The sequence below is a fragment of the Nycticebus coucang genome, chromosome 5 (genome assembly GCF_027406575.1).
Source record: "Nycticebus coucang isolate mNycCou1 chromosome 5, mNycCou1.pri, whole genome shotgun sequence".
Classification (NCBI taxonomy): domain Eukaryota; kingdom Metazoa; phylum Chordata; class Mammalia; order Primates; family Lorisidae; genus Nycticebus; species Nycticebus coucang.
The window spans coordinates 42,027,116-42,050,602 of record NC_069784.1 but is presented as its reverse complement, the minus strand read 5'-3'; the positions used below and the strand labels follow the sequence as shown (position 1 = coordinate 42,050,602).

At 49.8% G+C, this 23,487-nt stretch overlaps 1 protein-coding gene across 1 annotated transcript; it reads left to right on the top strand.

Moving 5' to 3' along the window:
- The first annotated feature begins 6,700 nt into the window (after positions 1-6,700).
- INKA2 (inka box actin regulator 2) lies at positions 6,701-23,053 on the top strand. The gene is made up of 2 exons (XM_053592765.1): positions 6,701-6,898; positions 18,401-23,053. The coding sequence occupies exons 1-2, from the start codon at positions 6,863-6,865 to the stop codon at positions 19,235-19,237; spliced, it is 873 nt and encodes a 290-aa protein (XP_053448740.1). The 5' UTR covers positions 6,701-6,862; the 3' UTR covers positions 19,238-23,053.
- The last annotated feature ends 434 nt before the right edge of the window (positions 23,054-23,487 follow it).

Sequence of the window (23,487 nt, the reverse complement as noted above, 5' to 3'; positions counted from 1 at the left end):
AACTGGAAACACCACCAAGGAGGAGAGAGTACAGTTGTGCCACACCAGACAAGGTATTGTGCCCTTTCTTTCTCTGGGGTTACTATGTGAGTTTTGATCACTACTCATGGTCCAAAAAAAGACAGTAGACAGACAACAATCACCAGACTCCTGAACTCATCTTTGGTGTTATGACTGGCCACTCCCAAACCCAGCATTTCTAATCTACCTGAAATCTTTGAACAGGTTTCCTCTAAGGCAAGGAATTGGATTCCTCTAGAAGCACCTGCCAAAGTGAGGTGGAGGAGAAGGAGGTTTTGCCTGGAGGCAGGCAGGGGTCACTGGGCCTCAGTGCCTATGCCAATTCTGTCCCTAGAAACCTGGGTGACCTAGAATCCCTTAACATGTCTGTGCTACGCCTTTTTTTGACTTATAAAATCACATACTCAGGCAGCAAATATAAATTATTAGGGTTTTTTAAACTTTAGAGATCACAGAGGAGAAAATTGAGGCCCAGCAAAATTAAATTCTTGTCCAAAGAGATAAGGAAGTGGAATGACTGAGAGGATGCCGGTTCCGGACACAGGACCAGTTCTACAGGATGGCCCCAGCACACCCCACTGTGTGACCTGAGGTGAGTTACTGTGAAGTCTCAGAGTTACTGTCTCCTATCTTCCCTTTCCCAGAATGGAGAACTAGCACTTACCTCCCATGGTTTGGAAAAAATAAATGAGTGCCTAACAGAAGGAAAGCCTTCAATGCATGTTAGGTTAGGACTATTTTTAAAGCAGAGGTTCAAACCCACATATCTCTTCTTCCGGTCTTTCCATGAGGCCACATGCCCTGATTAACTATAAGGTCCTTTTTAGCTCCAAAATTCTATGACTCCAAGTCAGAAAGTTTGAGATGAAAGTTATTTCCAAAACCCTCCAGGCAGAGACACAAAAGACTATTTGGGGGAGTCATTATTCACTCTCTATTGCCTCAGTCACTTTCTGCAGATGATGATTCATGGAGAATAATCACAGCAAAGAAAACCTGTCCAAGGCCAGGGAGGAGGGGGATGATAAAACCCAAACTCCTTTGCATGTTCAGCTCCTATTCTCCAGTATGTATCTTCATTTGTTAATGACAAATAAACAAATGGTGGTGACAGTGTTTCTCAGCCTCAATGCCTTTTCTCGCTGAGAATTTGAAGCTTTCTCTTTATATAGAACATGTTTTTCAACCTTTCTTATCTCATGGTACACTTGAACCTGTAGTTAAACTTCCACAGCACACTTAAATTATGTTAATCCAAAAAATGAATATACTTACTATGCTTGGAATTTTTGAAAACTTAATTGATGATTCTTTAAACATTTTTGCAGCACATCAGTGTGCTGCAGCACATAGGTTGAAAATCACTGGTATAGACTATTGCTGCTGGTAGTCACTGTCCACCCTATACCACCTCCCCCACCCCCCACCCCCCAAATACCCAGGGAGAGAATCCTGCTTCTCTGGTGAAGCGAAAGCCCTCACAGAAACAGCTGTCACCCTTGGCTCCTCTCAGCGTCTTCAGGCTGAAATTTCTACCATACTCCAGGATGATGTCTGACCAGGGATAGGACAGTTCTCTGGCCCCTGCAAAACAACAAAAGGCTTAAGAGCCAGCCTGGTGGGAGCAAATATTCAAATAAGCTAAACTTGAGATGTGACTTCTTTTTCTTCTTACCCCATGGCCTCAGGAGGAGTAGATAGCTTTCCTTTCCCTCTTGCTAACAAGTCTCTCCCCAGCAGGCTGCCCAACCCTAGTCCTTGCTTACAGCTAGTGGAGATGGCCAAGTAGTATGTAATAAAATGAGCTTTTGCTCTCAGTTACATGCCACGGTAAGGTTACAGGGAAGCCAGCACTGGGGCTCTGGGGAGTCAGATGTTGCAGAATGTCTCCAGAGGATCCTGGGAGCAAGCCACTTTCCTTCTTGGTATAGTTTCCTTCTAGCAGCATTAGTTTGCGCAAATATCATGAATATTTCCCTTAGCTATGTCCTGGCATTCTTTAGGTATTCTTTGTAGTTGAAAAATATTTGCATTTCCAGTAAATGTTTGCAAAATGCTCTCATCCAAGTAGAGATGAGACCTGTGCTTATATACCATAAGCATCAAGCCTATAGCTGCAAATAATTCCAAATAGGAATAAGTATCAGCCTATAGACTGACTGTTTGTTTTTTAGACTAATGTAATGTTGCATTTAAAATTCTCACTAAATTATTCAGGAGAAAACTCCAGGGAGCATTCTTATATGAAGTTTACTCAAAATATCATACAGCTATTTCTTCCTCCAGCACCTCCTTCTTCCCCCTCCCCCCAAAAAAGTTTTAGCAACTGCACAACTCAGTCGTTAAGAAGTTAAGGTGGCGGTGTAAGTTAGCACAATGGGTTAAAGTAATCACAATTCTGTGGGTGTGGAGCCATCACAACTCACTCCCTCAATGGCGTTCATCATTTGGACAGTCCACCTCCAGGCATATCCCTTCTGCTTTCTGCATAGTAGAGTAGTAGAAAGAGTGCTGTCCTGGAGAGTGGGAAATTCTACGCCATCACCATACAGACCAAGCTCTTGAGCATCAGTTTCTCCGTCTATGAACAGGGAGAATGACACTCTTTGACACCCAAAGCTTACAGAGCTTTTGTTTTTGTTTTTTTTTTTTTCCAGAGATAGAGTCTTGCTCTGTCACTCAGGATGAGTGCAGTAGCATAATCATAGCTAATTACAACCTCTAACTCCTGCGCTAACATGATCTTCCCACCGCAGCCTCCCAAGTAACTGGAACTACAGGCATGCACCACCATCCCTGGCTAAATCATGGAGCTTTTTGTGACTAGAGTTTTTGATTCTACCCCCTAACTATAAGTGATTGCCTTTTCTTTAAAAACCAAAGTTAATGTTTCTTTTGGAATAGAGAGTCTTTCCCAACACATAGACCCCTTTGTCCTGTCTGCTGTCCCTCCTGGTATTGGAATTACAAGGGGTAGAGTAGCCCAGTCCTCTAAGATGGACAGAGGGTGAGGTCATGAAAACTATGAGTTAGATTCTTTTAAGAATAGCTGGGCCTCAGTCCAATTCCCCACCTCCACTATCCCAGAGTGTTCACACACAGTCTCTGCTCAGCACCTCTGGGCCAGCCTGTCAGGCAAGGTCCTGTCCCTTGAGAGAAATAGTTCCGCAGTGATATCTGAACACATTCCAACAGTACGTGTTTATCTCTAGGGTCAGCCTTTCCTGACAATGCCCAGGAGGCATGGGAGGAGGGAGGAAGGGGATTGGGATAATGGTTGTTGGCAGCCACAAGGGGCAAAGAATGAAAGCAGTGGGGGATATGGACCCCACCCTTGGGAGAGTGGTATTATGAGGTTTCCAGACTGTGTGTGGCCACGTATTTCTTTCCTCACATCAGGATGAGCTTCCCAGATCTGGTGTCAGTGGAGATGAGAAGTTGGACACTGCCTCATGCAGGGGTGGTGAATCTTCCAGAGCTAGCTAGGGCCTGGTAGGCTGGTGGGTGGCAACCTCCAGATGGGGGCCATAGGATCGGGAGCCAAGAGAATGGAAGTGTTTCCATTGTTTAGTGTAGGGCCTGAGCCCTGTTGGGACACAATTGGTTCTACCTCCTCCTTAAAGCTTATCCATGGTGCCAGCACCTTTCAACTCTGGCAGTGGGACAAAGAGGGCTACCCACCCCCACCCCCAACTAGGCTAAGCAGTTAAGTCCCAAGAGTTTGACACCCTTGGACACAGTTTCCAGGAGCCATACCCTCTCCCTCAGGAAAAGTGCCCACCACACACTCACCCCCACCATCCAGGGCCAATGCCATGGTAATTTCTGAGGACTACATCCCCGCTCTGAACAGTTTTAAGAAAGTATGTTCACAATCAATCTCAGGACTTTCGATTTCTTTATTATTTGCTTTCAAACGAGATAACCTCATCCTCCTTCCAGGCTGAGTTTGGCTGGGGGGAGGAGGCTGAGCCATCTGATTCCTTTTTGACAAAAATAAATCATATACCCCAATCCCCATGCTCATACCAGGAATGTTTACCTACGTTTTTGTAACCATGGCAACAGGTTTTATTCCATGTCACTTAAACTCCTTAAAAAAAAGAAAGAAAGAATAAGAAAAAGTAGAAGATAGATAGCTCTTCTCCTTTTCTGCCTCCTGTTCTTCCCAGATGAGCTCTACCTGTTCAGATAGGATGTGAGAGACTTTCTCCCATACTCCTGGCCTCCTTGGGGCAAGGGAATAAGTAAGTTGCCATGCCAGGCACCATGAAAGGACTTCAGCGTTAGACAGTAAGTGTCCTCCAATGTGCTATGGGAACTACACAGTAATAGCGCCTCTAACGTGTCTGGGCCACATCCTCTACCTTAAAAATGAATGGCATGTGAGGGGCCTTGCTAATATATTCTTCATCTGTAAAATGGAGTAAACATTCCTCTGGTTCTGACTTCACAGATCACTGTCAGAGAGCGTTTTGTAAGGAACATAAAGTGTTAGACCAGTTTAAACCACAAGCCAGGGGAACAGGTGCAATAAGAGGAAAGCATTTGTGAGGTCATACTTTGTAGCCAACAGTATAGTAAAACTTAGGTTCTCGTCAAGACCATAGATAGACTCCTTTTATTTTTTTCTTTTTTCAGTTTCTAGCCACAGCTGGGTTTGAACTCGCCACCTCTGGTATATAGGGTCTGCGCCCTACTCATTGAGCCACAGGCGCCGCCTAGCCTACTTTCAAGTGGACTCCAACCCGGCGAAGTTTCAGAGGTGGAGAAAATCCGGGGACTTAAACTTGACCCTAAAGACCATTTCAGCCACATATCCACAAGCGTTTCCCCTTCTAATAGACAACCACTGTGCTGGAGGGGGGAGATCTAGCAGTGAGCAAAGCAAGGCCCACCAGGTCGGGCGCCCTTCTGTGGTGTTTCTCACCAGGTAAGGGGCCTTCGGTGGACGATAGTGTCAATGGTCCGGGTCCTCCTGTCTACACTATCGAGTTCAGCTCCGGAATTCGTCCAGCTGGGCTGGAAAGCACAGCTCTGTCTTAGTTGTGGTTCCCACTCTTTCCACGGAAATGCGCCTTTTGGAGAATTTACGTTCACAGCTGTGGAAAGGGGAGGGGGAGAGATGCGGCTCAGACGGGCGGGCTCCATTCAACTGGGCTAGGGGAGGGGCCCACCACCCAGACCGGAGGCTTCCAACCAGGTCCGTTCCACCGGCGGGAGCCTCTCTTTTCTTTCCTCACTATATCCTCTCCCGCTGCCGCAGCTTCGCCCTAACCGTACACTCAGGGCCGAAAGGCGTGGGCAAGGTCCTTTGTGATTCGGGACCTGGGGTTAAACGGAGAGGCCGGTCAACTGGACTCTGCAAAGTCTTCATTTGTACAAAGATACTCTCTCTTTTTCTCTCTCCCTTTGTCCCCCCTTCCTCTCGCTCACCTTTCACAGGTAGCTGAACCGTGGTTCTTGGTTGACACGGATCGGAATGACCGCCGCGCTTGCGTTTTTTCCTCCGCGCCTTCTCTCGCGTCCTTGCAGTTTTTGTTCCAAGCAAAGACCCCAAATCCTGCCTGGGGCAAAGCTTTTCACGTTAATTACCTTAAAACTACACGTTGGTAATTGCCCTAATTACTCTCCTGGCTTTGCGACACCTCCCCCGGCGGATCCAATTCCGAGACGCGCGGCGGATCTCGGGCGCCGCTGGGCGGAGCACCTTGATCGTCCTCCGGCCCCTCCGGAGTCCGTCGGCCCCAACTCCACGCCCCAAGGCTGGCTGGAGCTCTCAACGTAGGGCCCGGGATGGCCTGTAGAATAAAATTGGAGCATCTTCGAGTCTCCCTTCCTTTCTCCAACCTGACAGCGCTTCGCCAAAGCGCAGAGCGCCAGTCGGCATAACTGGTGCCGAGTCCTGGAGAGAGCAAAGCTCGCTCCTCCACTCGCAGCCCACTACTGAAAGCATCCCCATCCCATGGCCCTGTTTTATGTTTTTATAATCACCATCTGAAATTACCGTGTTTACTGTTTTGCCTGTTTGTTTCCCCTCCCCTCCTCCCTTGGAAGTTCTGGAGAGCAGAGCCCCTGCCTGTGTCGTTCGACATCCCGGGAGCGCAGCAAATTCTCTGCTGCTTTGTCTTAAATAAGTAAATGGAACCAGCGGCGCTTCTCTGTTCGGTGCGTGGAGGGACGGCTGGGAGGACTTACTCTAGGAGGTGAGGTGGAGCCACACTTCCAGAGTACTCGTCCGGAAAAAAAGAGCTTCTAAAGAACTTTTGGGGAGAGTGGCGGGTGTTTCTTTCCTTATCAGAGTTGGGAAAAGGGACCAACACTAGGGCACTCTACCTCTTGCTGAGACCGCTACCCAGTCCCTAGCGGTAAAAACATGACCACCCTTTCTAACAGAACAGGGGGTCACATGGTTTGTTGGTACGGCCTGGAGTCAACGGTGCCCCCCGCCGCGTTGGCCGAGACCAGGTATCTCTGCCAGCCGGGCGGTGGCCGCGGTGCGAGTCCGGCGCAAACAGAGCCTCTAGGTCCCCCCGGAGCAGCCCAACCCGGCCCCCCGGACCGCTCCCCTCATTGGCTGAAGTTATCCCCTCAGAATTCTCATTGGCTGGCCCGCTTTTCCCTCCGCCTCCAGAGGCGACTGCACGCCGCCCGCAGCTGGGGAAGCAGCTCTGAGTCCCGGGTTGCGAGCAGAGGCTTCGCGCAGCTCTGCGCCAGGTGCAGGGGATCCGCACCGTGAACTCGCCGAGCGCGCAGTTTTCACTGGCGACAGGGTTCCCACCCCGGGACTCTCTTGTGGAGCGGAGCCCGACAAATGGGCGCGTGAAGGAGAGCAGGGGAAATGGACTGCTATTTGCGCCGCCTCAAACAGGAGCTGGTAAGAGCGCAGCTGGCGCCTGGGGCTGGGAGGGCTGCTTCTCTCCGACCGGTACCTGGCTGCCGCCGAGACGGCTAGAGCCGGGACGTGTGCGCTGAAGAGCAAAGTCCGAGACGAGGGGAGAGGACGCGGACCGTCAGGGAGAGGGCAGGGCCCGTCCTTAGAAGGGGACACGGAGAAAACTTTGAGCAAAGGTTGGAGGGGAGATCAGAACAAGTGACAGAGAGAGCGAGCAAACCAACCAAGCTGAAATGTGATAACCGAGGGAGAAAAGAGGGCACACCCAGAGACGGACAGGCACATAGACTGGACACCGGTCCCTGGGTGCGGGGGCTGCTCTTAGGGTCCTGGTGCTTGCGGGCCTGGCCTCTGCCCCGGGATAGAAGGTCAGCCGCACCGCTTGCTGGAGGGGAGGTGCTACCGCCCTGAGCCCCCAGCCCTGCCGGGCTTGGCAGAGCTGGCGCGGCTGCGGGGGCAGACTTGGCCGGCTGTCTGCCCGGGCTTGTCTGCCAGCAGGGAGGGGGCTGGCAGCTGTAATGACGGGGGACGGGCCCTGCACGGGAGGAGGGGCGCTGCCTGACAGAATGCGAGCGGGAGCAGCAGAGGCCCAGCCAGATGTCAGGTCTAGGCTTGGGGAGTGTGCAGGCAGCATGCAGAGGCCCTGAGGTGCAGGGGCTGAGAGAAGCAGCTCAGTCTGGAATTAAAAAAAAAAATCACCAAAGTGAGAGGAGTGGTGTCTGCTAAAGCTATGTTCGGCGAGGCCAGATTGGTTCTCACTGCCTCCATATACCAGCCGCCTCCATCCCTGCCACCTGCCACCTTTCTTATTCCTTCACCCACCAGAATTCAGGCAGACGTTATGCTCACTTTGCCCGTTTCTCCTTCAACCAGTCTCCGTCTGTGCCGCTCTACGACTCTTTGTCTCTTTTAGTCGGTCTCTCTTGTACTTGACTCTTTTCAGCCTCACTTTCCTCCCCTCCTCTTCTTACTTTTCAGAGGCAGGGGCACCCAGGCACACAACAGCAGTCCTGGATCCAGAAAGTGCCAGGTCATGGCTCTCCAGATTCCGTGACGGCCTTTCCTACTGTGCCTGCAAAGACTATGGTCTGCCTGGGCCAGGGGTGACTTGGCAGTGGGCTAGGGGCCTGCTTGGGGGTAGGTGGGCGGAGCTTGAGCGGCAGGTCTGCTCACTGGAGCTGCCTGAGGAAGTTGCCCTGCCACTCTTCCCTCTCGTCCTCCTCCAGGCCTCCCCTCTCAGATCAATGATCATTTCTTTTGTGGGTCTTTTTATGATGACACTCAGATGCAAAAGCTACTGACTCAGAGAAATAGTTCTTCAGGGAAAGACAGAGCTATCCTTTGCTGTTCCTTTGAACTTACACCATGCCCCTTTTTCCATAGTAGTTTTCTTATGTCGGTTTGGGATGGCTGGCCCCAGCCCACACATGAATAATTCTCATTTTTCCCATTCATGTGTCCAATACCAAAAAGAAAGGTCAAGGTCATCACAGATAATCTGAGGTCCAAGGCCCATGCTGAGAAAAGAATCTAATAGAATCCTCCCCGTGGTGCTTGGAATTGGGGACCACACCACCCACCTCAGGGTCTGCCTTAATAGAGGTTTTGTGGGTGTTCCTGGAATGGGCTTGAATTTTAAAATCCTACCTATTTGCATTTTTTGCAGAACTCTAAGTGGGAGGTGGTGAGGGGAGGAAGACACAGTCTGAATGCCAGGAGAATAAAAAAGACAAATAGGAATCTTCACTGAGCTTAGTTCCAGGTCTTGATTTGCACCCTCTGCTGCCAAGGACGTGAGCCCCCAGCGCCTGGGAGGAGGAAGGGGAGAGGCTGAAGGCCCCGAGCTCCCCATTAGCTTTCATTTGGCCCTTTGTCTGAGCAGCTTCAGCCTTTGACTCTCTTGGAGAGGAAGCCAAATGCCTGGCCTGGGTCCCAGAATGACACTCAGATGGGAGAGTGGTACACCCCCCTTCCCCAAAGTTCTCCCCCCCTCCCCAGTGCCAGCCTGGTCAGAGATGAGACAGAGTAGAGGGACGGGCAGAGCTATTCGAGTCTCACTCATACCCTGACTCCTTGGCTTGATGCTTAGGTATCTGAGCCAAATCACAGTGCCTCAGTATCCCCAATCGTAGCAAAGGGGAAAGTAGAGGAAGTTAGCCTGTAGTCAGCCTTCCTCTAAGGACTGCAGGGACTAAATCCAGTACAGTTTGGTTGTGGCTGAGATAGGAGGTGCTGGCTTATTGAATACCCCAGGTCTGTAATGGGGTAGGAAAGCATACAGTTGGTTTGTCATGACCATTGCAGATGGTTTGTCCAGGCAGGATTTCCCCACTTGCCACCCGGGAGAGCTCTGTGTTGCATGGCTCTGCCCTAAGTTGATGTATACCCAGGGATGGCCCTCATGTATAACACTGGTCAGGTTCTATATTTATTTCACTAAATTCCTTTCAAGAAGCAAACATCCTGCAGACACTGTGGGATAAATCTGCTGGAAAAGGAAACATGAGCAGGTTGTGAAATTCTTTTTGTTGATGATGTTTTGTGCTCCCCTCCTGCATCCTGGCCCTGTCATTGGTCCAGAAAAATCTAGACCAGAAGAATCTGTTCTGAAAACCAAAAGCAGCAGAATTTCCCAATTCCCTAAAGCAGAAAATGTGCATTGTACCAAGTAAGTACCAGGGGAAGGCTGAGAGTGTGGGGATCCTGCCTCCATTAAGTTGATGTCTAGAGAGCTGGCCCTTTCCTCCTGTCAGCAAGGGGAAGTGGATCAGGTTTCAGGGATGAAATGTGGCAGAAGTAGCAGCAGCTGACATACTTCTTCATTAGGATGAGAAGGTCAGGGCTTCAACAACTCAGCAGGGAACACATCTCTTTCCCTCCTTCAGCCACCAAAGAGGGGCCCTGCCAGAACACAAGGCCTTGGGACCAGCTGTTCCTTACACACAGCTCCCTTGTGGGTTCCAACAAATGGGGCAGACAAAGGCACACAGAGGAAACAGATGTAAGATGCTCACAGGTCCATTCCTTATGAGTTCAGATTGGTGCAAAACAAATAGAGGCTGTGTGATCACGAAGTACAGTGAAGCTGAGAAGGCTTCCTGGAGGAGGGGAGGTTGGAAGAGGTCATCTCTGGGAATGTCCATCCTAGGAAAACCTGGGTATTCTCAAAAGGCACAAGTTCAGGAGGTTATGGCATGTGGGTAAGAAACAGCTTATTTTGCTTCAAGGAAAATATGGATAAAAGTAGGAGATAGAGGAAATACAGGAGGAATGACCTTTAGCTCTCAGGGCAAAAGGGCAAATTACCTGAGGCAGAAAAAGGTTTTTGCAAAGGATCTCATAAGTAATCTTTCTTGTTGTTTAAAGCTAGGAGGAAGAGGGCTTTGGAACTAGATGGACAATGTGGTCAGTGGGAAGAGTGTGGAACATAGGATTTGGGGTCAGGCCAACTTGAACTCAAATCATAGCTCTAATGTGACCCTAACATATTACTTAACCTCTCTATGTCTTGATTTCCTCATCTCTAAAATGTTTTTTTTAATACTTACTTTATACAGCTGCTATGAAAATTAAATGATAATAAAGATGCCTCCCAACTGTATGTCATTCATGTATAACACAGTGCCTTAGGTGTGCGTCGTAGGCACTTGGTAAACTCTTGATGATGGGTTGATTAGACTGCTTTGCATAAGAGTCATTCATTCACAAATACATTTATTGAGTTCATACTTTGTTCTTAACACTTAACTGGCACTAGCACTAAACAAAAAATATATACAGACACAGATTCTACCTTCAGGTATCTCACAATTTAATAGAAGAGATAATAACATTAATCGATATCAACATTGATATGTCAGACATAAAATGTATTTAATTGCCAAAGCTACATGCAGAAGTTGTACTTTTATCTCCATTTTATGAATGAGAAAATAAAGATAAAGGCAGATTTAAGTGACTTGGCTAAGGTCACAGAGGTGCTGAGTGGAGGAGCTAGGATTCAAACCAGCCAGCCTCGCTGCAGAGCTTATTCTCTTAACCCAGTGCATGTATGCACACACCTCTAGTATAGAAATAGGGGATCTGTGCTGTTAAAGAGGTACAAGTTCAGTGCCCCTACAAGGGAGAAATAACCTCCAACTGGGAGATCAGGGAAAGCGTCATGTCATGGAAGAGGTAGTGTGTGAGCCAGACTTTGAGGGATGAGTATGAACAGGCATAGGGGGAAAGCGCATTCCAGGCAGAATGAAACAACGTCAGCATGGAGGCTGAAGAAGTGAGATGTCTGCAGGCCAATGTTAGTTTGGCTAGAACATAGGGTCTATGTGCAAGGTAGTGGGTAACAGGGCTAAAAGAATTGATGAGGGCAGACTAAGGGGGGCCTGGATGTCATGCTAAAGAGTCTGACCTCGTCTATGTGCATTGGAGAGCATAGGATCAGATACCTGGGGTCTAGGAGGTGATGTGGGGTAGAGGTAGGGGGGAGGGAGGAAAGTGAGGCAGGATTATTACCAGAGTCTGGGTAAGACATTATAGAGGCCTGAACCGGGAAGGAGGAAAGGAAGATAACTTCTCAAGGTCTCTTGGCTACCCAAGGAATTGGGTTGACTGCAGTGGACAGGAGCTAAAGAAGGTCAGAGGGAGGAGGGCTTGCTGAGGCTAAGAGGCAAGCTCCCCAAGGAAGCAACATTGGGCCCCTCTCTCCATCTGCCTGTTGCTTGAGTGTGTGACCCCCAATGGATGGTTCTTTTGGGAAAGTGGGCTCATCCATTTCACATCCCACAGACCTCCTTTCTTTACCCTCCTCCCTCCTACAGCTCTTGGCGTGGTTTCCACTTTACCTTCCTGTTGCAAGTTCCAGCCAAGAGTGCAGGGCTGTGAGGTCCCTATTCACTGAGCTGCAGAATGGGCCACTTGGCAAAAGCGGGTCTTTTCCCGTTTCCGGCCCTGAACCTCCTCCTAGCTTCCCCAGGGCTGAAAGGAACAGTGTGGCATCTTGTGAGTGATGGGGGTGGGGGATGTGAGGCAGGGCACACTGCCAGGTCCATGGGCAAAGCTGGAGCCTGTGTCAAAAGCTTCTGGCTGAGCTAGGAGAGGGCGTGAGATGGATGGATGGAGGGCACAGCTGTGGGATCCGCCAGGAGCCTGGGGAGGCTTGGGAAGAGAGCCGAGGATGCTTGCGTCACACATTCCCATCCCCACTCCTCTCTCACCACAAAGGGCCCAACTAGTGCCAAGGGCGAGCTTGCTGTCCATGGCCAGCTGACCCCACATTACCCCCTTAGGGCTCAGGGCTGGAGGTCCAGGATGGTGGTTTCTGGCTTCCCAACCGCTTGTTCTCTTTCAGCCCCGGGCAAATGGTTCCTCTTCCCTCTTCAGATGATTCAGTGAAGAGAAGGCTTTGGTGGAAAGGAAGTGAAAGGAAGGTTGTGGAGTCCCTCAAAAGGATGACTTCATGCTCTTCCTCTCCATCTGGTGCTAGCTGCCCTCTGCACTTCCTGATGAGTGCCCTGGTTTCTTCTCAAAACAATCCCGTGAGGCTGAGAGGTCAGGGATGATGACGACATGGAAAGTCCATTGGCCTGGAGTAAGACAGCTGGCCTCGGGGTCCCAATCCTCTCCCCAGTAAGCCACAGGACCCCAGGCAGTAGACCAGTGCTTCTCCTGGGGGTGCTCAAGATGGTGCTGGGCAAGACTCAGTCAAAAACTTTCAGTTTAATGCACACACACTCACACACACACTCACGTACATACTATATATATAGTTGTAGTTACCATCTGTCCATGGCAAGTAAAAAGTACTTCATGCAAGTTTCACTATAAATACATTTATTTATATAAACAGAAGATTAAAAGAAATCATGAAATAGGAGTCTAGATCATATGTAGATATGGTGAAAATCATGATGGAGGTCTGGGGAAGAATGTTTGGGAAACACTCAGGGAGAAGCCAGACCTCAGAGCTCTGGTTTCCTAATGCAGGAAGTGGGCTGATGCCACCTGGCAGGCAGCCTCGCAGGGTGACAGTGGGGCTCCGGCAAGGTAGAGGCAGTAAACCTGAGCATGAAAATCTGGCTCACATGCCCAGTGTCATATGACCATGTTACCCAGCCGGGACTTTAGGCCCGGTCTCCCTGCTAGTGTCACAAAGGCTGGGAAGGTGCCCACAGCTGTGCAACCCCACACAGTGAGGAAACTAGGGCTGGTGTAAACCCTAGCCAGAGGAATTAAAGTTCGTCTTGTAGAAAATGTTTGGAATGCAATCTTGGGAGGCCCAAGGGACTCTAGGGGTTAGGAGATGGACGGTGGGGTGGGGTGGCAGCAAGAAGAAGGATGGCAAGAACTTTCCTGACCTTTCTCAGAAGGGATTCCCACGACCTTGCCTGGGATACACTTTTTAAGGGCTTCATCTTGGATGTGGAGCCCGCAAGCTCTGTGTGTACAAGGTTAGCTATGGGGAGAGGGAGGTGGCTGTTAGATCCATCCTCACTCAAACTCATGAAGACCCATTTAGAACTTCCTGTGAATTCTCCAGCTGACCCATAGGAGCAATTTGGTATGATTTGGTCCCTGTCGTGAGGAAGAATCTGAGGCCCTGAGACATTAGGCAGCCAGAGAGGAACTCAGCATCCTATAGCCTGGATGGAGGCTGGGATTTAGGGCTGTTACTTTCTAGCTCAGGATTCTCTCTGTCTGAACTGGCCCTCTCCTTTGCTCCACACCCCACACTGCTCCCTCTTTTCCCTCTTCAGTTCCTGAGGCAAGAGAAGCCCTGGGATCTGAGAAGGTCCCACGCTCTAGATGAAGACAGCAGCTTGGCCTCTGGCTCTGCCTTCTGGCGTGACATCACTCCCTTGGGGTCACTTGGGAAAAGCTATCCTGCTGCTCCTCTCTCAGTCCAGACCCAGAAGATCCTGCCTCACCACCGCCCCAGCCTCCCGGTTTCCCACGACTCGACTTCCTCCTTCCATCCTCAGCCCTTTCAGAGCTGCCTCTCACTCTTCAGTGTCTGTGTCCTGTCTGGCTGGGCTGACTGAGCTCATGTAGGAGTGGGCAAGAGGATGCAGAGGTGTCCTTTTCTCTCCCCTCCCCTTCCCCTGCATGGGGCAGGGGCCGGGGAGAAGGGACAGGACAAGAGATGGATTTCTCCTTGACTGGACCAGATATGATAAGTGGAATCCTATCATCACTATGTGTTAAGTTTCAGTGAGGAGGAATGTTCTGGAAGTACATAAGAAGTCTTAAATTAATAGCCAAAATTCTTTCCGTGCTTTCTTTTTGCCACACAGGGATTCACTTGCCTCACCTGATCTGCACAATAGCTCTATGGGACAAGAACTATTATTACTCCCATTTTAAAGACTGGAGAAATTGAAAACCAGAGACTTTAATGTGCCCAAGTCACATAGTGACTATGTGGCAGAACTGAGATTTGAATTCCGTTCCATTTGTCTCCAGAATTCTTTTTTTTTAATTTTTTTTGCAGTTTTTGGCTGGGGCTGGGTTTGAATCCACCACCTTCAGCATATGGGGCTGGCGCCCTACTCCTTTGAGCCACAGGCGTTGCCCCAGAACCCAAATTCTTAACCAACATGGAATATTATTTTCCATATGGGGCATTTTCAGCCTTGGTTTACTTAAATGGGGCCTCTGTTTTATGGGCAGCCCTGAAGTCATACATACCCACAAGCTCATTCTCACTGGAAAAATGTACAAAACGCCAGCATTATTTCTTACAGATTTTTCCACACTGGAAGATCTTGAATGGGGTCATTTCATTCCTCCCACTGCCTTTGACCTGGGCTGTGTTTAGCCTTCTGGAAGGAAGCCTGCCAGCTCAGACTCCTTGCCTTTTGCTGAAATGAAACTTTAGGGAACAGCTTTGATTCTTCCTTCCCGTGTAGTGAGTTACTGTGTGAAGATAGCAGTTGGAGAGACGATTGGGGTGGCCAGTGGTCCTCATGGGTATGTAGTAAGTGCACAGTGCTAGCAAGATTCTGGGGTAACATAATGATGTACAGATCTCAGACTCTGCCCGCAAGTAGTAGATGCCCAATAAAAATGTCAAGAGTGACTGGGCTTTTAATTTCCTAGAAGTTAGAAATCTGTCATGGAGGGTCTTGGCCGCAGGTTTTAAATAGGGTCTGGGCAATGGAGAGCCACCAAGTGAGATAATAGATGTGTTGGGAACATCCATCAGCCACTCACATGTCTGGTGGCCCAGAAGCCTTCTAGAAGCCAGGGGATACGTGGAAACATGCAAGACTCTGAGGGAGGAAGAATCTAACATGGTACCGATTAATTTGGACAGGAGCAGGGGTGGTTGAATGGAGAAGCCAAAAATCACTCTGAGGTTCAAGGAAAGGGGCATGGTCGGAACAGGGAAGCCGAAGGAGAAGCCGCTTGCCATGAAGGAACCGAGTTTGGTTTGGGGCTCAGAGTCTCCTCTGACTCTGCTCTGATGCAGTAGCTGGTAAGCTGCTGCAGGGTGCTTCTGAAAGGCAGGCATCAGGAGGGTAGACCCAAGAGACACAGTCACCCCATGGGCTCTGTGTCCTTTGCTGCTGCTCCTGCCACCACTCAAATGGCATACACTTGCCCAAGCAGCTGGCCCCCAGGATCCCTACAAATCCCAGGACCATCAGGGGCTCAAACCACCACTTCTTGATGTCATGGGGAATGTGCACAAAGTATGGACCATCCTCACACCTCAGCAAAGGCCTCCTTACCCTCTGGACAGTCAGTCCACCCCTGTCCTTTATTGCTGCTGGCTCACTGGCAGCCTAGCCTGGATCCCCCATCCCTGCCAGGGCCAGGGTTGGTAGGGGAGGTTTAGACCCACACGCTTGGGAGGGTCAGCTGCCAGCCCAGCCCTGCAGAACCTTCACGCCTGCTCTTCAATCCCTCCACCCCTCCACCCTCTGGTCTTAGCTCTGTGCATTAAGACAAGCCTGGGAGGTAAGATGATCCCACAGTTCTCTGAGGGGCTTAAGAAACAGATGGTCCCTGAACATGAGGTTTGCTGTTGGTAACTTGATCAGGATCTGGGGAGGGAGCTGGCGAGATCAAGGCAGCTTGGGCCTGGGACTGGGAACCCTGTGAATGTTATCAGACAAAGCCTCCCCTCCGCAGCCTCCAAATTCGGCCCTCACCCAAGTCAATCTCTCAACCGTTTCCAGCTGGCACCTGGGACTCAGGCCTTAGACACTCACAAAGAGGGCTGGGAGAACTGGCCCCCAGGATCCCTACTCTGGCTTGGCTAGGGCAGCAGAGCAATTGGGCTGAAAAGGCAGGAAGAGTGTTGGAGCCAAGTCAGAGAGCAGCTGAGAGAGGACAGGTGTTTGGGAGAGAGAAACAGGCTGGGAAGAACTGGGCAAGGGTTTCCAGCAAAACAAGAGTTTCTAGGCCTTGTCTCCCTTCTGACCAGTCAGATGTGAACGGCAGTTAAAGGAAACCCCAGGCCTACCCTTTCTCTTTGGGAATCTGAGCTCCTCCTCATCCCCTAGTGTCCATTTCAACGCTCTCCACTGCCCTGTAGAGGACAGAGCAGCCTTAAAGCCTACTACCCTGCCATCCGGAGGTGGCACCAGTCAAATCCTGTATCTGAAATGCTCAGGAATGGAAGTGTTTTTGGATTCTGGATTTTTGGGGGGAGTATTTGAATATATATAATGAGATGTGTTGGGGATGGGCCCCAAGTCTATACAGGGAATTCATTTAGCTAGGTATGGTGGCTTGTGACTATACAGGCAGTCCCCGCATCATGAACAAAATAGTTCTGTAGTTTTGTTCTTATGTTGAATTTGTATGTAAATTGGAACAAGTACACTTATCTATTACCTTTAATAGCCTCCGTTTGTAAGAGTGAGTCATACATGAGTTGGATGTTTGTAACTCGGGGACTGACTGTAACCCCAGCACTTTGTGAGGACAAGGCTAGAGGATCACTTGAAGCCAGAAGTTTGAGACCACCCTGGGCAACATAGAGAGACCCCATCTCTATTGAAAAATAGAAAAATTGTCTGGGCACTGTAGCTCACACAGTCTGGGAGGCCCAGGTGGGCAGATTGCTTGAGCTCAGGAGTTTGAGACCAGCCTGAGCAAGAGTGAGACACCATCTCCACTAAAAATAGAAAAACTAGCTGAGTGTTGTGGTATGTGCCTATAGTCCCAGCTACTCGGGAGGCTGAGGCAAGAGGATCTCTCGAACCCAAGTGATTGAAGTTGGTCTGAGCTATGATGAGGACATGGCACTTAGGGAGATAGAGTAAGACTGTCTCAAAAAAGAAAGAGGAAAGAAAGAAAGAAAGAAAGAAAGAGAGAGAGAGAGAGAGAGAGAAAGAAAGAGAAAGAAAGAAAGAAAGAAAGAAAGAGAGAGAGAGAGAGAGAAAGAAAGAGAAAGAAAGAAAGAAAGAAAGAAAGAAAGAAAGAAAGAAAGAAAGAAAGAAAGAAAGAAAGAAAGAAAGAAAGAAAGAAAGAAGGAAGGGAAGGAAGGAAAGGAAGGGAAGGAAGGGAAGGAAGGGAAGGAAAGGAAGAAAGGAAAGGAAAGAAAGCAAGACTATCTGGGTATGGTGGCAAATACCTATAGTCCCAGCTACTCAGGAAGCTGAGGCAGGAGGATAACTTGAGCATAGGAATTGGAGATTTTGTAGTGAGCTATAATGATGCCACTGCACTCTAGCCTGAGCAACAAAGCTAGAATGTCTCACAAAAACCCTACCATGTTCATGCTCAAAAAGGTTTGGATTTGGAGGCATTTCAGATTTTGGATTTTCAGATCAGGGATGCTCAACCTGTATTTGGTAGTTAGGACCACAGCATTTGGTGTGAGACAGTCCTGTGTTTGAGCTCTATGAGCTATGTGACCTTAGGTAATTTACTTCACCCCTGCCAGTTTACTCCTTGGTTAAAATAGCAACCTCATTTAATAAAGATTCATTGAGATAAAGCGAGTAGAGTACTTAATGCAATTCCTATTACACAGTAAATGTTCTCAAATTGTTATGGCCACCACCATCATGATTTCAGCAAGGCTCAGGGAAAAAGAGGGTCAGACACAGAAAAGGGCAAGCAGGGATGGTCCCTATGACTTTCTGTACCTTCAGACTGGTCTCAGCTCTACCTCTTACTATCTAATTTTGGGCAAGCTATTTATGTGCCTAAATGCCCTCGCTCATAAAATGGGAACAATAATAGCCACAACCTCAGAGTAGGTGGGGAGATTTAAAAAATATATATATGATATATAGATAGATAGATAGACAGGTAGACAGACAGATAGCTTAGGACAGTGCCTACCTTAGCTAGTCATCTGCCATTAATGGTATGTCCTTTATCCAACACTGGTCTGCACTGTACTAGGCACAAGGAGGTTAGGGGCAGGTGGCTCATGACCCTGGATATGTGGTTTGGTGGGTGGTCAGGGGCAGCCCTCCCTGCTGCCCCCATGGTTCACTGGCCCTGTGCCTCCTCTCTCCTCTGCAGATGTCCATGAAGGAGGTGGGTGATGGCTTACAGGATCAGATGAACTGCATGATGGGTGCACTACAAGAACTGAAGCTTCTACAGGTGCAGACAGCTTTGGAACAACTGGAGATCTCTGGAGGAGGGCCTGTGCCAGGCTTCCCTGAAAGTCCTGGGATACAGCCAGAGCACCCTCGAGGGGAGAGCAGCAGAGGTCCTGCTGGGCCCGTGGCCTATTCCCCTGCCAGTCAACCTTCTCTTGGCACCAGCAGGTTTCCATCCCATGGGGATGTCTGTGAGAGGGAGTTAGTCCCCCTGCCCAGGACACAGTTGCCGAACCACAGCTGTGTCCACCAGGGGCCAGAGCAGGTAGAACCGGATGACTGGACTTCCACACTGATGTCCCGGGGCCGGAATCGACAGCCTCTGGTGTTAGGAGACAACGTTTTTGCGGACCTAGTGGGAAACTGGCTTGACTTGCCGGAAGTGGAGAAGGGTGGGGAGAAGGGTGAGACTGGGGGAGTGGGCAAGCCCAAACGGGAGAAAGGCCAGCCTCGGGAGTTGGGCCGCAGGTTCGCCCTCACAGCGAACATCTTTAGGAAGTTCTTGCGTAGCGTGCGGCCTGACCGTGACCGGCTGCTGAAGGAGAAACCAGGCTGGGTGACACCTGCAGTCTCTGAGCCCCGAGTGGGACGCTCCCAGAAGGTCAAGAAGCGGGGCCATTCTAAGGGTTCTGGACACTTCCCCTTCCCAGGCACGGGGGAGCACAGACGAGGGGAAAACTCCTCCACAAGCTGCCCTAAGGCTCTGGAACCTTCACCCTCTGGCTTTGATATTAACACAGCTGTTTGGGTATGAATCCTAGAGACAGGAAGTTGACTGACCTGAAAGGGCCAGCCCCCCGCCCCCACCATTTCTGGGCCCCTGGGGAGGGGGGGGGGAGGCAATATAGCTTTCAAAAGCTCAACTCCAAGTTCATTTTCCCCAGAAAGGAGGGAGAAGCCAGAGTCGCCAGAGCAGAGCTGAAGGGAATGTGGTTGGGAGAGGCTGTCTCAGGGGCTGGTTAGGGGGAGAGGTTAAGAGTCAGAGAGAGAGAGAGTGTGTGTCTTGCTCACTTTGGGTCTGGAGGTGACCCTACGGGAGAGCAGAAGGAAACCAGGACATCCCTCTGACATTTGTCCAGTGCCCCCAAAGACCTCAGTTGAACATTCTGGATGGAAAAGGGCACTGGAGCCTCAGGTTCCCCCAGAGAGGCCACCAAGAAAGACCCATCTCTGATGCGCCAACCTTTTAACACATCCCTGGCACAAGACTGAACCCAGCCCCCCTGGGAGTCAGAGCAGTAGGGAAGCAAAACACATCCCTGTTTATAGTTGCCTTTGAGGTTTCAGCCCAGACCTGGCCTCCGAGAGAGGAGCTGAATGAGCACAGTGTGGAAGGAGCAGCTGGGGAAGCCCCCACATTCCTCTGTCTACCCAAATGCACAGGGCAGGGGAAGGACTCCATGTGGCATGGTACACATTTGAAAGCTTTTTCATAAACATGATCTCATTTGTAAGTGTGCACCCAATGGGCATTATCCCATTTTGCATGCGAGGAAAGACGCCCAGATATGCTCCCTGTCCAGGAACCCCACCCACAGCATGAGGTGGAACAGTCCAGACCTGACTGCAGAGGAGAAGCTAAGCCCTGGAGTTCCCTACCCTCCTCCCCAACGGTCCTTAGAGCCCCCACTCCAACTCCCTGTCTTCTGCATTTAACTCCCATTCGGGACAGATAAATGTGTAAATTCACCAGTGAGGAGAAGAGGAGCCCAAAAGAAATACTCTTAAAATTCCTAGCTCCCTGCAGCAGCCTCTTCCATACCAGATGCTATTGGCCTCAGATTTTCCCCTCACCCAGATTTGGCAGGGTGGGGGGAAGGGCCTGCTTTTCTAAAGTTGTTTTTCACTTTGTCACACTGGGTAGAGTGCTATGGCATCATAGCTCACAGCAGCCTCAGACTCTTGGACTCAAGCAATCCTCTTGCCTCAGCTTCCCAAGTAGCTAGGACTACAGAGGAGAAGTGCCACAGTGACGGGCTATTTTTAGAGACCGGGGGGTTGTCTCACTCTTGCTCAGGCTGGTCTCAAACTTCTGAACTCAAGCAATCCACCTGCCTTGGCCTCCCAGAGTGCTAGGATTACCAGGCCCAGCCATTTCTAAAGCTGTTCTGAGCAAGGGGCTGGGGAGAGACGCCAGCAGATTTGGGGCTTACTTCTGTGCAAGCCACTGTCCTCTGCACCTCAGCAGAGAAGGCCCACGTGCTGGGAAAGGAGGGTGGGTCCTGGCCAGGCCTGTCAAAGAGGGCACGCCCTCTCCCCTCTCTGCCCTCCAGGCTCATCACCCCTCAGCCTGATTGGGTGTGACAGCTGCAATTAGAGGCAAGACGCCTTCCTGCCCTTGGAACGTTAATATCAAATTAGAGAAGCAAAATAACAAAGAAGGCTCTTCTGCCTGCTTCCTGGACAGCCAGCTGCGGAGATGTAGGGAGTGGGTTTAGAGCTCAGAGTTGAAGATGAGGGGTTAGGGTCATCCTCCGATCCCCACACAGTCAAGTGGTAGGTGTTTAGTTTTTGGTGGGGGAAAAAACTACAGAAGGAAGGGAAAATGCTCATGGTTCTTGTTGTTGTTTTGCACACTTGTTATTTGCCAGGTAGTGTGCACACCTCTTTGTAATTTAGAATGACTCCTGAAGGCACTGTTCTCCAGACACTTCAGTGGAATTTCTTAAGGGTCATAGATTTGAACCTAAGGGTTTATCTGGCTCTCAGACCTGTCCTTTCCTCTATATCTGGACTTTGCTAACTGAGCTAGCTCTTTCTAGAGGAGCCAGTCCTTACCAATCCTTTGTCCCCAGAGAACTCTGACATTTCAGTCCTGGGTAATGTTTGTTGGCTGTGGCTGCCTTTGATTCTGTGTGTGTATGTGTGTGTCTGTGGACCATGAAGATTCCACCTCTGAGTCACTGATTTGTGAGAGGAGGGAACTGTGGGCTGCTGGGTGATGGAGAAGCCATCCAGCAAATTATTCAAGATGACGCCAGCTCCAAGTCTGGAATAATTCTATAGGAAACCAAGCCAAGAAGCCATTCATCTGCAACTCATCTGTTTTGTGAACCGGTCATAGCAGTTCAGATCAATGGAAAAAAACTGTATGAATACCACCCAATGCCAGGTATTCTGATAGGAATTAAGGAACAGAGCAATGAAAAGGACCCAGTTCCTGACCTCAAGGGGATCCAGGAAAATAAAGGAGACTTCTGTTAACCAGAAGAGATTCAAGGGACTGAAAATTTATTTTAACGTGGGCCAGAAAAAAGCAATTAGGAAGTGACACTTGGTGCCAGTGTACTTCACAGGTGCCAGGCGTCTTCTCTTTTGTGTTCCTATTTCCTTCCCATTGCACCCTGAAAGCGGTTGCTTTTACTCTTACTTTACATGGAAATTCTCAGAGAAGTTAAGCTGCTTGTCCAAGGCCACACAATGGCAGAGCTCACACAGTTCTGACTTCCGGTCTCGTGCTTTTTATACTACCCCACGAATTGTCCATATCCATTCCAGAGCCAAATCTAGAGAGACAACAAAACCCCCATCCTCCCATATTATCCATGTCCCTGCACGGACAATCAAAGGCCTGCGACTGTGGCTGTCTGTGACTGATGTAGGAATTCTGCCTGCCTTGACAGGGCACTACGTCATGCTTTGCTAATGAAAGGTTATGGCAATTCATTTCCCCTCCCACCAAATTTTTACTTTCCCCCCCTCTGGTCTCAGTGGGAATGCCTATGGGTAGGAGATGGTGGAAGTAAGCAGAGAGAAACTGACAGCTTCATTCTGCCTCTGGGACTCATTTTACGGTTAATTAGGACATGCAAATAAGCTGCAAGCTCATTTAATACAACCCAACCCCGCCACATGCAGCCCCACACCACATCTGGCCCACTTCCCTGGAAGGTACAGGGGGCCCCTGACTGGCCCAGGCATCTGCCGAGGGCTCCAGCTGCTTCTCCCAGGCCTTGTGGCCTGAGTGTGTCTGTAGATGTTCTCCCATAATAGCAGGAACCAGACAAGAATCCTTGCTGGGCACAGCTGACAGGGCCTGCATGGTCTCCCTCCTTCCTCTTCCCAGCCTTTGAGACCTGGATCTCTCTCCCCCTCCCTCAGGCACCTCAGCGCACTAAGGTGATTTCTGAAACTAAATTCGCCCTGAGGAATAGAAATCCAGTTCTGCCTCCCCCCCCCCCACCGAGCCTCCCCCCAGGCCCTTGTGAGGGATGTTTCCTCCATCTTTCCTAATTCACACCACCCTTTCCTACCTGGCATGGACAAAAGCAGGAGCACATAGCCTGTCTCTTTGGGGAGCCGGGGGCTGGCCTACCTCTCCAGAGCAACTGCCAATCCATATCAGGTGACTCCCTGAGCAGAGTTAAGGCACTTCCGTCACTGTGTACGCTTCAGCACACTGCTTGACCTGTCTGAGCCTCACTTTTCTCATCCGTGAATTGGGGGTAATGTGGGGCTGCTGTGAGAGTTAAAGGGCATCAGGTGCCTAGGGGTCAAGTGCACTGCCTGGAACACAGCAGAAGCTCAACAGATATGGACTGCCATCCCATTTCAGGATCTAACCATGTGACTTGAGGCAAAGAACTTAAAAAAAGTACTTTCTCTGAGCTTTTGTCTCTTCTGTTAAAACATTTATACTGACCCTTATTACCTTATAGAACTGTGTCAAGAATGAGAGCAGACAACAGATGCGAACATGTTTTTGTACATTATAAAAATATTACCCAGGCTCGGTGCCTGTGGCTCAAGCAGCTGAAGTGCCAGCCACATACACCTGAGCTGGAGGGTTCGAATCTAGCCCGGGCCCGCCAAACAACAATGACGGCTGCAACCAAAAAATAGCCAGGTGTTGTGGCGGGCGCCTGTAGTCCCAGCTATTTGGGAGGTGAAGGCAGGAGAATCACTGGAGACCAGGAGTTGGAGGTTGCTGTGAGCTGTTAACCCAGGGCAACAGCTTGAGGCTCTGTCTCAAACAAAACAAAAAATATATATATATTACCCAGA